Source organism: Notothenia coriiceps, unplaced genomic scaffold (assembly GCF_000735185.1).
Source record: "Notothenia coriiceps isolate Sejong01 unplaced genomic scaffold, NC01 NC01_scaffold00016930, whole genome shotgun sequence".
Classification (NCBI taxonomy): domain Eukaryota; kingdom Metazoa; phylum Chordata; class Actinopteri; order Perciformes; family Nototheniidae; genus Notothenia; species Notothenia coriiceps.
In genome coordinates, this window is record NW_011349631.1 from 22,401 (window position 1) to 36,344 (window position 13,944).

At 38.6% G+C, this 13,944-nt stretch overlaps 2 protein-coding genes across 3 annotated transcripts; both read left to right on the plus strand.

Annotated features, from left to right (window-relative positions):
* Positions 1 to 745: 745 nt before the first annotated feature.
* Positions 746 to 7,216, plus strand: LOC104949939 (MAP kinase-activated protein kinase 2-like). Its single transcript, XM_010776377.1, has 10 exons — positions 746 to 1,391; positions 2,565 to 2,704; positions 4,400 to 4,464; positions 4,543 to 4,622; positions 4,700 to 4,826; positions 5,562 to 5,637; positions 5,771 to 5,895; positions 6,084 to 6,169; positions 6,664 to 6,744; positions 6,831 to 7,216. Exons 1-10 carry the CDS (start codon positions 1,092 to 1,094, stop codon positions 7,032 to 7,034), a joined length of 1,284 nt encoding a protein of 427 aa, XP_010774679.1. The 5' UTR covers positions 746 to 1,091; the 3' UTR covers positions 7,035 to 7,216.
* A 1,493-nt stretch (positions 7,217 to 8,709) lies between these two features.
* On the plus strand, positions 8,710 to 13,773 carry LOC104949940 (wiskott-Aldrich syndrome protein). 2 transcript variants are annotated; one of them, XM_010776378.1, is made up of 9 exons: positions 8,710 to 8,832; positions 10,221 to 10,367; positions 10,556 to 10,642; positions 11,106 to 11,190; positions 11,294 to 11,369; positions 11,451 to 11,529; positions 11,605 to 11,761; positions 12,674 to 12,903; positions 12,984 to 13,773. In XM_010776378.1, the coding sequence occupies exons 1-9, from the start codon at positions 8,734 to 8,736 to the stop codon at positions 13,113 to 13,115; spliced, it is 1,092 nt and encodes a 363-aa protein (XP_010774680.1). In that variant the 5' UTR covers positions 8,710 to 8,733; the 3' UTR covers positions 13,116 to 13,773. The 2 variants fall into 2 exon arrangements, with proteins under 2 accessions (XP_010774680.1, XP_010774681.1); XM_010776379.1 differs by having other exon boundaries at positions 11,451 to 11,514.
* The last annotated feature ends 171 nt before the right edge of the window (positions 13,774 to 13,944 follow it).

Consider the following 13,944-nt stretch of genomic DNA (forward strand, 5'->3'; position numbering starts at 1 on the left):
AAATATCAGTCAAAATGTCAATAACAGGTTAAAGGCAGAATAATGTTGCTTTTGTTTATTTTTATATTGTAGAAAAAGGTAAAATAAACCATCCTGGATCCCAAAACCGAGTGATTGTCACAGCACTAGAGTAACGGGTTGTTTTTGGTTTAATGTTATAATTCAAGTTTCTGGTATTAAAAAAATAACCTTGAAATTAAGCAAAAGAAATGTACCATAAAATTGTCTGTGATGTCATCATGTGGGTCAAAAGTGTGAGAAGAGAAACATAAATCAAAACGTGCACATGTTTCAAGACATACAATATACAAATGAGACTGGTTCTTCCCAAATTCAACCATATCAGACAGACAAAAGTCATACTGTTTATCTCACTCTCTTCCTCTTAACGCCATCTTGACTGCTCAGTTAATAACTTTATTGGCATTATACAGAAGTCACAGTGTCCTTCCTCCTTTCTTGTCTGTATGGCTCAGTATTCAGGGAAGTGAAAGGAAGATTCCACAAAATGGTATAAAGGGAACAAACTTAATATCAAGGTTCAAGGCTTGTATTAGTCCTAGTACATAGCTACAGTGTAGTTACTTATGATGATGAAAATCTTAGGTCACAGGCTCCACCTGTAGTCCAAAAAATAGTGCAAGTATAAAGTAGATTACATTCATTTCTGGTCTTCTGTTTCCTCAACTGGTACGTGCGTCTGTGGTTTTGTTTTTTACGCGTGGTTGTTCCTTTAAGAAAATGAATTTGAGGAGCTCCGCGCTGACGTAAGGGAATTTGAGAGCTTGGTGATCCCTGCAGGAAAAGGCAGAGAGCCGTGATGAGGAACAGACAGGGGGACCAGACAGCTTTTTATTTCCTCTCGTTGTTTTATCTCTAATGTATCCAGATCCGTTTACATATTCTTTAAGTTCTCTATAGCCTACTTGCATGTTTCTGACATCCGCCCTTTTTTGTGCTCCAATGAGTTTCCTATAGACTGCTCACTTCATTTTGTTCGCACAGTGTTCGAGATGTTCAGTCGAGTATCACAGAAGTCCTCTGGACGTACGCGGATAAACTAGGATGACACCGGATATTTTCTGCGTCACATGGTGATGACATTTACTCGGATTCACTGTTCGCTTTTTACAGAAGAATTCAAAATGCATCATAACCAGGAGGAGCAGTCGGTAAATCAGATGAGTGCGCAGCCCGGGCCAGCGCTCCACGGAGACTCCAACAGCGACCCCCCGACTGACCAGCAGCCGCCTGCATACTCCAAAGTGGAGTTCAAGAGACATGCAGTGACTGATGACTATAAAATCACATCCCAGGTTCTTGGTCTGGGAATCAATGGGAAAGTGCTGGAGTGTTATTGCAAGAAAACGGGAGAGAAATGTGCCCTGAAGGTGTGTGTTTGTCTGCTCCTTCAGTCTGTGTGATCTACACTGTCCTGTCCTCTGGAGGCTGCTGCCTGGAAAGCAAGAGAGAATGCCATCAATTATTCATTTCCTCTCTGTGATCTTCTCCATTTAATGGTTTCTCCTAATCTGGAAATGTGTCAAGAATTTTGGATTGACGTAGTTTGATTTTGAATTTGTATTATCCTTATGAGATTTTACACGGATAAATCATGATTTCCACAACAGAGGGGTGAAGCAATATTCAAAAACAAATTCAGTAACTCAGCCAACCAGACAGTGTCTGTCTGACAATGATGTGTTGTCTGGGTTACTTTGAAACAATTTCCACTCACCCATTTCTGTGTGGACAATGGTCTGCCCTGTTAATACCTCACACAATCATTTGACATTTAACACTTGTATTTTGTATCTCTGTTATACAACATTAATTATACAGCTTATACAATGTTTACAAGTATTTTTTAAAGCTTACTTGGGAAATATGAGTTGTGAGTAACTCGCACTGCTGGTAATTCAATAAACAGCTGAGTGTAGGGTTGAAGCAAAGTCTAAGAAAACACAAACAGGAAGAGCAGCCCCATGAGTGCCTCTGCAGGATTTATTTGGAATATAATGTGTGCTTAGCCACATCCTAAAAGGTACCGTACCATGGAATGAGAATCTGTGGAAGTAGTTTAGTGTTCTGTGGAATACTGTGATTTCTGCATAGAGGATTTGGAGGAAAGTCCAACCTAAACAAGCAGTGCCCTTTTCCTCCTTCAGTTCTCAACATGCACCGTATTGTCCACAATGATTTGGGCTGGGGTCTGCATGTCGAGGCAAAAAGGATATCCTCCTCCCCTGGCTGTGAACCCAGAGCTGCAGCACTGTGTCTTTAAAAACAGAGCACATTGCTAAATGAAGTCTGACTGTATTCACTCTTAATGTTCTCTCTAGAAATGTAGATTAATGGCTTTAATAGCAACCACTAATAGTGCTGTAAATGGTGAGTGTCTTCCCAATGGAGGGCTGTGTTGTCTGTGTGGGTTTATTGATTTTTTTGACTAGTCCTGTCCAACTCATTATTTAAAAACATATCCATCTGATATACCTTGGAGACTGGATACCGTTCAACATATCTCAAACAGAGATATTTCATTAATATGTGTTATTGAGCAGATCCTGTACGACACTCTTAAAGCCAGACGGGAGGTTGAGCTGCACTGTCGAGTTTCTGGAGGTCCTCACATCGTCCGGATACTCAGCCTGTATGAGAACATGCACCAGGGGAAGAAATGTCTCCTCATCATCATGGAGTGGTGAGCATTACCAGCCATACGTCATTTATTGTCTGCTTACGTTCAAGCAAATTAGAGCTGCAACAATGTATCAATAAGCAGTGAACTATTATATTTATTGCCAATATTTTGAGAATTTTTAGGAATTTCTAAGAAATTATTTTAACATCTTTATTTGAAACATATTAAATGTGAACATTTTTACAGTTTATTTACTCTTTAATGAGTGTTAGGAAAATATGCTAGCTGTGGACTGAACAAGGCATTTTAGGACTTGGAGTCAACTTGGCGTTTTTATAGACCAAACAACAAAATGATATCAGCAGAATCTTTCAACAATGAAAATAATCGTAAGCTGCAGCCCTAAAAATAATGGCAAAAATAGATTTCTCATGTGCTTTTTCCTGAAATGTTTGTGTAAAAAGCTTTGAGTTGAATTTGGTCATTGACAAAAGTTTAACAGTTGAGAGACACACTGTGAAGTCATACCTCCTAAAGCTGTTTATATGTAACGTATGAACAACTGTTGTAATGTTCAGAACATCTTGTCTCTACACATGTCTGGAAGGTATCTACATCCAGCTGAGCCCGATCAGCTCACACCTGGTATAAGAATTTAAATGGGAGACATCTTGAGTGACCACTTGGGATTGGAATTTATTTTTCCACTTTCTCTGTGACTCTGCTGCACTCTGCCAAACCATTTCTGTTTTTGTTTGCATCATGGATAAAACAACCTCCTGATATTTCTTTGCTCCTCATGGCTTCTTCCACATCGCAGCTTGGGCTTTTAGATAATACATTTGGGTCCAAACTTAAAGGTGGGGTAGGTAATTTTGGAGAAACCAGCTCGAGTGCGCTAGAATTTGAAAATACACAACCGGAACAAATCTACCACTTCCTTACAGAGCCCCTCCTCCAACACACACGAACGCGCACATGACCAATGAGGGCACGAGATAAGTTTGTGCACAGATGGAAGGCTGACAGGCAGGTAGGCCATCCAGTTATTTTAGCCGAGCCGGCTAAAATGATTGGTCGTGCTTTTTACAGTACTACGGCTTCCACAGATGACATTTTTTTATGGATTTTTGTCAAAGCATTTAAGATATTCATTGCTATCGGGATGTTAAGAGCATTCAATGGAATATAACAAAAAGTGTATCTCGAGCCGGTTTCTCAAACTTAGCTACCCCACCTTTAATTAAATTACATTCTTAAATGAATTACACACAGCCCATTTTGCCTATATTCATTACTTGTTCATTGTCGCTTTATCTCTTGTTTTAATTTAACTCAGACTGAAATAGACTCACAAAACACATTTTAAAGGTCCCCTATTATACTGTTTTTCATCAATATATTATAGGTCTCTGATATATACAAAACATATCTCTCATTTTCAGACATGTTTATGTATAAAAGACAGGAAAAAGTGGATTTTGCACAATAGGTGAACTTTAATGCTAAGAGTTGAAACATGATCATCATTGATTATGAAATGAATTCAGTAGTTTGTTATTTCCCCTTGAATACGTCCTCACTGCTCGAGTCATCTGTGGCTGTCTTGGCTCAATAGACTGGACTCATCTGAGCGGTACATTATGACTCACAATGACTGGCTTTGTTGTCGAACCACGACCGCAGTGGAGAACAGTGATTGCCCAGAGTTTCCTCTCTGCCCCATTTCTGATCTCTTTGTTAATCTTGTCGCAGTATGGAGGGAGGGGAGCTGTTCAGCCGCATCCAGGCCCGGGGGGACCAGGCCTTCACAGAGAGAGGTGGGTCACAGTGAGCAGTTTAAATGTCTCTATTCTGTGTCCGGTACATGTTACATCCATTTCCTGTCTGTCCATCAGAGGCGTCAGAGATCATGCACGACATTGGCATGGCCATCGAGTTCCTTCACCACGTGGACATCGCTCATAGGGATGTAAAGGTGCTGCTGAAGTCTAAAATCATTTTTTGTTTAATGCTTTATTTTGAGTCTCTAATCATTAACTTTATCTCATGCAGCCTGAAAACCTGCTGTATACCACCAAGGATAGTAACGCCACACTGACACTGACAGACTTTGGCTTTGCTAAGGAAACCACCCTGCACAACTCCCTCCAAACCCCCTGCTACACTCCCTACTATGTTGGTGAGTGGTTGCTATCCGGAGCTTGATCAAATCTGCAGGTATACAGGACTTGTGCCGGTATTATAAACAGAGGTGGATCAATTACTCAGATATTTTAGATTTGTTTAGTAAAAGTAGTATTAGCAGAGTGTAAAAATACTCTGTGACAAGTGAAAGTGCTCAAGTATCAAAATATAAGCACAAAATGTTAAAGTTCTCAATATACACCATGGCCCTTTTCAGAATTATATATATTTATTTTATTGGATTATAAATATTCATGCGATAATGTGTTTATTGCTAAATGCTGCAGCTGCTACAGGAAGAGTTTCTTTCTTCCATACACAGCTTGTGTATTTCACGAAGGGATCAATAAAGTTTATCTTAACCTTTATTAATACATAATAAATTATTTGTTTGTATCATATAATATTATAATATTTTCAATTTTTGTAATGACTAAAGTTATCTAATAAAAATAGTTAAGTACAAATAATAAAATGTGCCTCTGAATTGTAGTGGAGTAGAAATATAAAGTAGCAGTTAATGGACCTAAACATTTTACTTTAGTTAAATAATTCACAAACTTTGCTTAGTTGCCTTCCACAATTGTGCTATACCAGTCATAGTTTTTGGATATGGTCATCGTCATGTACTGTCATGTACTGTCCTTTTGGGTGTAGAATGATCTGCTTTTGTGTGTCTCTCGTTCTCGACATCATTGCGTTGTTTTTCTGTATGTATTTGTCCGTTCAGCCCCTGAAGTGCTTGGGCCAGAGAAATATGACAAATCATGTGACATGTGGTCTCTGGGCGTAATCATGTACATTCTGTGAGTATCGTCTGCAGCCGTTTCTACTTAATGAAACATTTATAACTCTATAGCACTATATGTAAATGTCTAACTCTTTGTTTGGTTAACCAATGAAGCAAAGTAAAATATGTTCTTCTTCGTCTGTTTCTAGTCTGTGTGGGTTTCCTCCGTTCTACTCAAACACAGGTCAGGCCATCTCTCCAGGCATGAAGCAGAGGATCCGGCTGGGACAGTATGAGTTCCCCAACCCCGAGTGGGCCGACGTTTCTGAAGAAGGTCAGGCTGCGGACACAAAATTCTAAATTACAAGGAAAATATTTCAAAATTGTAACAGGGCTTTAAATATGTTTTAGAATTATTGACAGCATCTCCAGTTAACTCAAAAGAGACAGCCTTATTGGAGGTTCATATGGCTATCAAGATGTATTGGGTTAAATGTTTGATATCGTTGAACTGTTTTGTAGCCAAACAGCTCATCGTCCAGTTACTGAAGACCGACCCCAATGAGAGGATGACCATCGGACAGTTTATGAACCATCCCTGGATTAGTGTAAGTTATCAAGTTGTCTTTAAATTGACCTGTATGCAGTAACATTTACTGTATATAAGATACTTTCACCTTTATTATTGTTTACATTTCTCTGCTACTTTTTTTGATTGCTCCTCCTGTTAACTTCAGTTACTTTCATTCATACTGATAACCACAAACTAATTAAAAAATAGTTCATGATGTATTATTATAGGTTAAAATACAACTTTATTGATACTTTGTTAAATTCTACCTGGCAGTAAATAATAATAATTAAAATGATCTCCTCCTAAAACCAGATGCAACATTAATGATGAACACATGAATACATCAATAATTATAATACAATAAACGATAATATGTTATTATTTAATGGAGTGTTGTCCAGTATTATTATAACAGCAGTATTTCTACAGTACGGTATCACTACTTTTACTGATATGACTACTTTGTGGACACTGCCTGTATTTATGCCCCTTTTATTGATAAGAACTTTGTATGTTTTCACACTGCAGCAGTCGATGGTGGTCCCTCCGACGCCCCTGCATACCTCTCGTGTTTTGACCGAGGACAAGGAGCTGTGGGACGATGTGAAGGTGGGATCAACTTTGTTTAATTTCAGAATATGAACACAAGGTGGCAGTAAAGCACCCAATTTACACAGCAGTATGTCTCCCAACAGGAGGAGATGACCAGCGCCCTGGCCACCATGCGGGTGGACTACGACCAGGTGAAGATCAAAGACCTGGACACATCCAACAACCCTCTGCTTAACAAGAGACGCCAGAGGCCGGTGCCAGGAGGAGCGGAGAAAGGAGGAGAGGGTGATGGAGGAGGGGGAGGAGTGGTGTCTAACAGCCACAGAGAAGTTACTTTTTCTGAATAGCATTAGTAAACGATCATTGGATAAAAGTAGTTCAAAACCACCAACGCCAGAGCTTTCCAATTCACATTTCACTACTTACTTTTTCTTTTTTTTTAATCACTGCACTCAATAGTCAATTAATGTCAGTGTTTTTCATTGTTGCCAATATAAGACATGAAATAAACCTGTTTTTTTATGTTTTACAGCTGTGTTGTATTGTCACTTGCATACAAATGACCTTATTTAATATAATTTGATTGACACTGAGAGAATTACAAAACCTCTTTAGAAACCTGTTTTAGCTTTATGGTGAAAATCAGAGAGTAAATTGAGTATAAAGATGTTGTGGCAGCTTGTTTTTGCTGCAAACAAAATAAGACTATATGTGGAAGTAATAACGTATATTTATTAGGCAAGATTACATCCGATTTATAAGACCTTGAGGCAACTTTTATGATTGTTAGTGATGTGGGTATTGTAATGCATGTTCAAAGGACATTTCAACTTTGAGAGGCGAAGCTCATGTGTGAGATCAACCCTACCAGACATTTCCACGTACTTTAAACTTTCTCCTCTGGGAGCCTCTACAAAGCCATGAAAACTGCCTCGATAACAGCAACTCTTTGAGTAAAAGGTTTAAGGAAGGGCTACCAAACTGATCACAGGTCTGAAAGATGTCATATATGAGGAATACATATGATTTTACAGATGAACCTGATTTTAAAAGGAAATCATTCACAGCAAAATGTGATAAGTTGTGCTGAAAAGCATGAAACAGCTTCCAGAGGATGTACTGCAGAATCCTACAGTTCAAGCTTTAAAGGATATATTGGATAACAAATGGTAACAAATTATATTTTGTATTATTGTTCAACTGCATTAGATATTTTGAGAAATAATTGCTGTGCTTTATTTTGTTGGATGGAGAGACTGGTCTTTAAACATTTCAATGTTTTTAAAAATGGAATGATAAGAGCAGTTAACCTTTAGCGGTACAAACCCAACACCTACTGTTCATTTTTCATGTGCACAATATGGGGTGTAGCCAGTGGTACAAGAAGTACTCCAATGTCAAATCCCTCCATTAAGTAACAATCGTGCAGTTTTTAGTAGTGTAGCAGAACCTAATATTAACTAATTGTTATTAATGTATCAAACAATAAGATGTTATAAGGCAGCAGATGGATGTCTGTATGTAGTAACATCTATAATATACTATTTAGCTGGTATAAACTTAATATTTCCCTCTGAAATATAGTAAATGTAAGTATGCTGTACGGTATCATAATAAGCACATTATCAGGTAAAGTTCACCTCAAAAACTAAAAGAATAACTTGAGTGAATCAACTTAGTTATTTTGTACTATTGCTTGTAGATTAGGTCCGTTTATGTTTAAGTGTTTGATGAGTAAAAAGGTGTTACACGTTTGATTAAGTGTTACCCTCTTTAATGTTTTCATAAATGGATCACAAAAAAGAGATCATACATACATTTTACTAACAAATGTCTTCCTGCATTGACTGTACAGTTGCTCAGTTAGAAAAGGAAAGCTGCAGTGCAAAGTAAACACCAAGTCAAATTCATTTGCATGATTACCAGCTGCAATGGAAATACTGCCATTCCAACCCGCTATAGTCAGGAGTGAATGCATAGGGATCAGAATTGGATGAAAGGACGAGGTGGTGGTGGCGAGCACACGGAGTGAACAAGGGTCTTGTGATGGCGTCAGGTGTGATTCCTGGATGTCAGGTAATGAGTGATCTCCTGACTCTCCGTGAGAAAGGGGTCCTCTTCACTCTGCTCCATCCTCAGTGTAAGGTCAGTATGGTTTACTACTGTCAATTTAAATGATCAGTTTAACAGAATTTTCCTCAGAATAATTATGTGTTCTTTGAATGTTTAAATTAAACATTAGGAATCAGCTAAATTAAATGGGCGTCTGAGTCTGGTAAACACTGCGATTGTCATAAATGAACATATTAAGAATGAGTGCAGCCTGGTGTTGTTTTCATGTTATCAGTAACATTGATCGGAGCAGGTCTGGTGGATGAATGGGCTTTCTGTGAGGGCTGTTTTGTTTGCTTTGTGTTGTATGATACAACCTGAATATGGTCGCAGAGCAGGTGCTACATGTAAACATGTAGATTAGAGCACTTTAAAGAGCAAAGAAGTTAGAGGCGGGTGATAAATAAATAAAAAACAATATGCTTATGCTCCTACAAATGTAGCCAACTGCAGGATTTCAATCAATAAGATGCAGGTTTAATGACTAATTACCGAAATGTTGAAGAAACTAAAGGGTAGCTGCATATTTAATAAAGGTGTCATAATAAATAAAAAAAGAGATAGCAGTTGTTTTTACAGACAGATTTCAGTGTGTCATCAGTATAACATTAAAACATTAGATGTCAAAGTGTATCATAAATAGGAAAAAAAGGATCAACTGTAATCCTGCACCTTCATTCTCTATTGGTAATAATAAATCATCACACACATGGGAACTAAATAAGGTAACAATGTTTATGTCGGGCTGTTCTATAATAAAAAGTGAAATGGATAATTTCCCAGCATCATGCCCTCTTGAAAGAGGTCATGGTCCCTCTGAGAAGTTGCCTCTCCACTCTGAAACTAAAGCAGAATGCATCAAAAGACAAGAGTTGTTTGTTATATCATACATTATAAAAGCTAAATGAGAGTGAAGGCAGGTTGGTGGTTGGATTGTTAAACATTTAGAAAAGGAGAGGGCTTGTGGATAATACAAAATACCAAAAAAACATATGTTTCTTGTGGTAAGGAAGATGCCCAAACACAGACTAAACCGTATTCCCAATCAGGAAAGCTTGGGGGGAATTAAAAGTGGGACTTAAAAGTGGGGGGCTGTGACTCAGTGGGTAGAATGCTGGACTACGAATCAGGGGGTAGCAAGTTCGAGTCCCACTGCAGTCAGCATGTTGTTGTGTCCCTGAGACACTTCACCCCAAATTATCCCCCTGTGGGGATTGTCCACAGTATTAAGTATGTAAGTCGCTTTGGATAAAAGCGTCTAACAAGTGACATGTAATGTAATGTAAAAGTCTTCCGTACCTTCACCAGCAGAGAAGAGGCTTTTAAACAGCTCAGCACATGTAATCCTTTTAGCCTGCTTTGGTTATTGTTAAAGATTATCATTGCATTTTAGAGTTTTGATTTGTACTGGTGTGTTGCAGCTGATCCAGTCCACAGTAGCTCAGGTTCTGGTGTCTGAAGGGACCGGGGGGGAGAGTCCCGGCTGGAGTTGTTTGGGTTGTGGTGCTGTGTGTCTCATCGAGGACACTTCCATCCACACCTACTTCCTGCGCCTGTACTGTGTCAAGGTAAGAGGGACTGCAGAACTGATTAGAGTTACTCCATGTACACCTTTGATTTGCAATTACATTTAACATCTTGTTGTGTGTCCCTGTGCCTTTCCTAATGTCAATTCTACAGTAGCTACAACATCTGCTTATAACCCCTTTCACTTTTCCTTTCTTTTGACCATTCCTGTGTCTTTTCCTGAACAAAGCGTGCGATGTTACTGTGGGAGCAGGAGCTGTACATCCCTTTCAAATACACCGCACCTTGCAAGTTCTTCCACACATTCCCTGCAGATGTAAGCAAGCATCAGTGAATGCAACACGCTCATTAGATTCAGTGCTGAAATGTTACTATAAGTACATTAATTCAATGCTTTCAGTAAATAGATTTGTGAGGTTCCCTTAACTTAAGAATATATCTTGTATTCTACTTATATATATACTTTTACTCCACAGCATTTTTTAAGTCAATATTTTACTTTTCACCCCTATTCATGTATTTTAAAGTTGTAGTTTTTTGCAGATTAAGTTTATTAATATAAAGTATAAATCAATATTGCTAAATGTGTTATAACGGAATAAGCTGCCCTGCAATAACAAATAAAGTACATTTTGGAAATTGGCTCCACCTGCAACATGGAAATGATTCTTTCAAATAATTCAACACTAATGATATCCCGATCTATCTATTATTTAAGTATCATCCATCAGGTGATCCATTTTTGAGTGTTTTTTCATGGATTTACTATGTCTGAACAGGGCAACCAGGTAGGCCTCAACTTTGCAAATGAGCCAGAGGCAGAAGAATTCCTTCTGTCCGTCGAGGCTGTCCAAAGAGACCAAGGTGAGAATAACAGCAGTAACATGCTAGACACACTTCAAATGTGAAGGTGAACACAGCTCTGTCACTTTTCATTTCCTCTAATTTCACGCCTTCTGTTTTTCAGAAAAGATGACCATGATGGGTGAAAAAACAAATATTGAAAACAAAAACAAATCCACAAGTGATCCGCATAGTTCTGGGTGACAAAAATGTTAAAATGCATAGACGTACAGAGGTGAAGAGAGTGGTGGATTAAAGGGATGGTTTACTTTGTCTTTCAGTACAATTAAGCCACTGGACCTTTTAGACAAGGAGCCACTTTTTCAGATGGAGGAAACGTCCACGGTAATAAATCACATGGTGAGACTCAAACTGTGATTAGACATTCTGGAAACAGCGCACTAATTCAGTCCATCCCCTGTTTCCCTCCTTTAGAAATGTAAGGATCTGGACCCGGCTATGAGGAGGCTGTTGATGCAAGCCAGCCTGACTGAGGAAGATCTGAAAGAAAAAGACGTCGCCGAAGCTGTCGACTGTATCATCAAGCAATTTGGAGGACTAAAGGCTGTGCAGAGAGAGCTGAGGAACAGAGGTACTTTATCTGGAAAACATGTTTCGTAGTGTTTGCTTCTTTTGTGTTTTTTATGCAACAAAATTAAACATTTAAGTAATCTAAGATCTTTTAACCCTCCTGTTGTCTTCGGGTCAAATCTGACCGATTTACTACTTTCATCAATCATAACTTTTTTGTTTTACATTCGATTGCATTAAGGCTTTATGATATCCTTCACAGTAGACATTTTAACATATAAATTGCTGATCACCAGTTTCATTGAATTTTGGATGATTTAATCAACTTTGTAACACCCATGGTGTTTCCGGTCAAAAATGACCGCCATAAAGAAAAGGAATTAGTAACCACCCGGATCAGATAACACACACACACATACACACACACACACACACACACACACACACACACACACACACACACACACACACACACACACACACACACACACACACACACACACACACACACACACACACACACACACACACACACACACACGCACACACACACACACACACACACACACACACACACACACACACACACACACACACACACACACACACACACACACACACACACACACACACACACACACACACACACACACACACACACACACACACACTATAGATGTGTGTGTGTCCCTATGTGCCCAATCCCCCCATGTGAATCTCACCTGGCACACGCAATACATGTTCAGTGTCTGTTCTTTGTATATTTACTGCAGTTTGTCATGTATACCAGTAGTCTGATACAATATATACAGTTTGAAAGGGTGTTAAATAAATTTGGTGATGATTAATGGTTTTTATGTTAATGTAATAGCAGTTAAAGCAGGACCGGTCAAATTCGACCTTGATCGCCAAAGTAAGGGGGGGAAACAAAGACAATAGGAGGGTTAAGAAAATTCTTCTGCATATTTGACAGGCCCAGTATCTCACACTTTGCCAAGAGCTGCAGGGGCCTCCATCTCCCTCTCTCTGAAGAAAGGGCCTTTACCACCGGTTCCCTCCAAAGGCAGCAGCACCCCCCAGTCGGCACCTCTGTGGACAGACTCACTACATCAGAGTACAATTCCCCTGCAGATCCCTCCTCCTCCATCTACTCCCGCTCCAGTTCTCTCAGAGAGAATCAGAAAGAGCGCAAGTTTCAAACCTGTAAGCTGATGTTCCAGTTGTGTACATTTGAAAATGTAAAATGTTTGGTGAGTGATCTTCTCTTTTGTTTGCGGTATCAGGTGGGCTCATCAACAGCTACAGACAAAGGGGACCTTATTCTGAATGCCATGAGGGAAGTCTTCAGACAAAAGCAGATGCAAAAGACAGGTGCAGATGTGGAGCCAGACACTAACGAAGACAAGACCTTTTAAAGAAACTCCTGTTTGAATTGTGCTGTGATACACTCATTTAAATTGTATGTGATAATTGTGAGATGCTGACTCTTATCTCTTATTCTCTCACAAGGCCATAGCTGAATCAAGCTGTTAACACAAGTTACTGCTGCACCCCCATGTCACTGCATTTTAATCAGACACTGTCGCCTCCAGGAAGCTTTTATTCATAATCCAACTAGTACTAAAACTATGCCTGGTTGCATGCTTTTATTATTGTGTAAGTTTGTTTCTGCAAAACTTTAATTATTCCATTCACGTAATTTCAATTTCATCCATTTCCTTTATTTGAGTTGAATAGAGAAGAAGAAATTCACACAAGAAAAAGGTAAAATCACAAAATCACTGATAAAGAACAAACCTAAAACAAAGCCAATAGGAATAAAATGTGGAATTGGTCAAAAGTATCTAAAGACTAATAAACTAATAAAGCAATCCAAAATCATATCATATTTAACCTGACACTGAAAGAGCTCAAATCCTGTTTCACTCCAGAATTGTGTCAGTTCTTACCTTACAGGCTGTGGAACCAGGAAATACCAGAACATTTAAAAAATAATACTATTTTGTGATTTAATAATCTGCACCCTTAAACTGAAATAAATCTATACATTTTGACGTTATTCCAGTTAAAGACATGGCCTGAAGATTGTGTGTAAATGCCTCTTGTTTTATAATGTATTTAATCAATACAAATGCTATAAAACATTTACAATAAAAATAAAATATATTTGCTTCATGCACTGGCTGGTGCATATAATACCGATTATTATTCTGACATAAAAAAAAGGGCTTAAACATAATTAAC

What these genes read in the sequence shown, in the direction of transcription:
- LOC104949940 (XM_010776378.1), top strand. Translation starts at nt 8,734, where the DNA reads ATGGCGTCAGGTGTGATTCCTGGATGTCAGGTAATGAGTGATCTCCTG. An exon ending in GGCTGTCCAAAGAGACCAAG is followed by an intron (nt 11,191 to 11,293) that starts GTGAGAATAACA and finishes TCTGTTTTTCAG; the next exon opens with AAAAGATGACCATGATGGGT. An exon ending in AGAGCGCAAGTTTCAAACCT is followed by an intron (nt 12,904 to 12,983) that starts GTAAGCTGATGT and finishes TTGCGGTATCAG; the next exon opens with GTGGGCTCATCAACAGCTAC.
- LOC104949939 (XM_010776377.1), top strand. Translation starts at nt 1,092, where the DNA reads ATGGTGATGACATTTACTCGGATTCACTGTTCGCTTTTTACAGAAGAA. An exon ending in CTACACTCCCTACTATGTTG is followed by an intron (nt 4,827 to 5,561) that starts GTGAGTGGTTGC and finishes TTGTCCGTTCAG; the next exon opens with CCCCTGAAGTGCTTGGGCCA. An exon ending in GGCGTAATCATGTACATTCT is followed by an intron (nt 5,638 to 5,770) that starts GTGAGTATCGTC and finishes GTCTGTTTCTAG; the next exon opens with TCTGTGTGGGTTTCCTCCGT.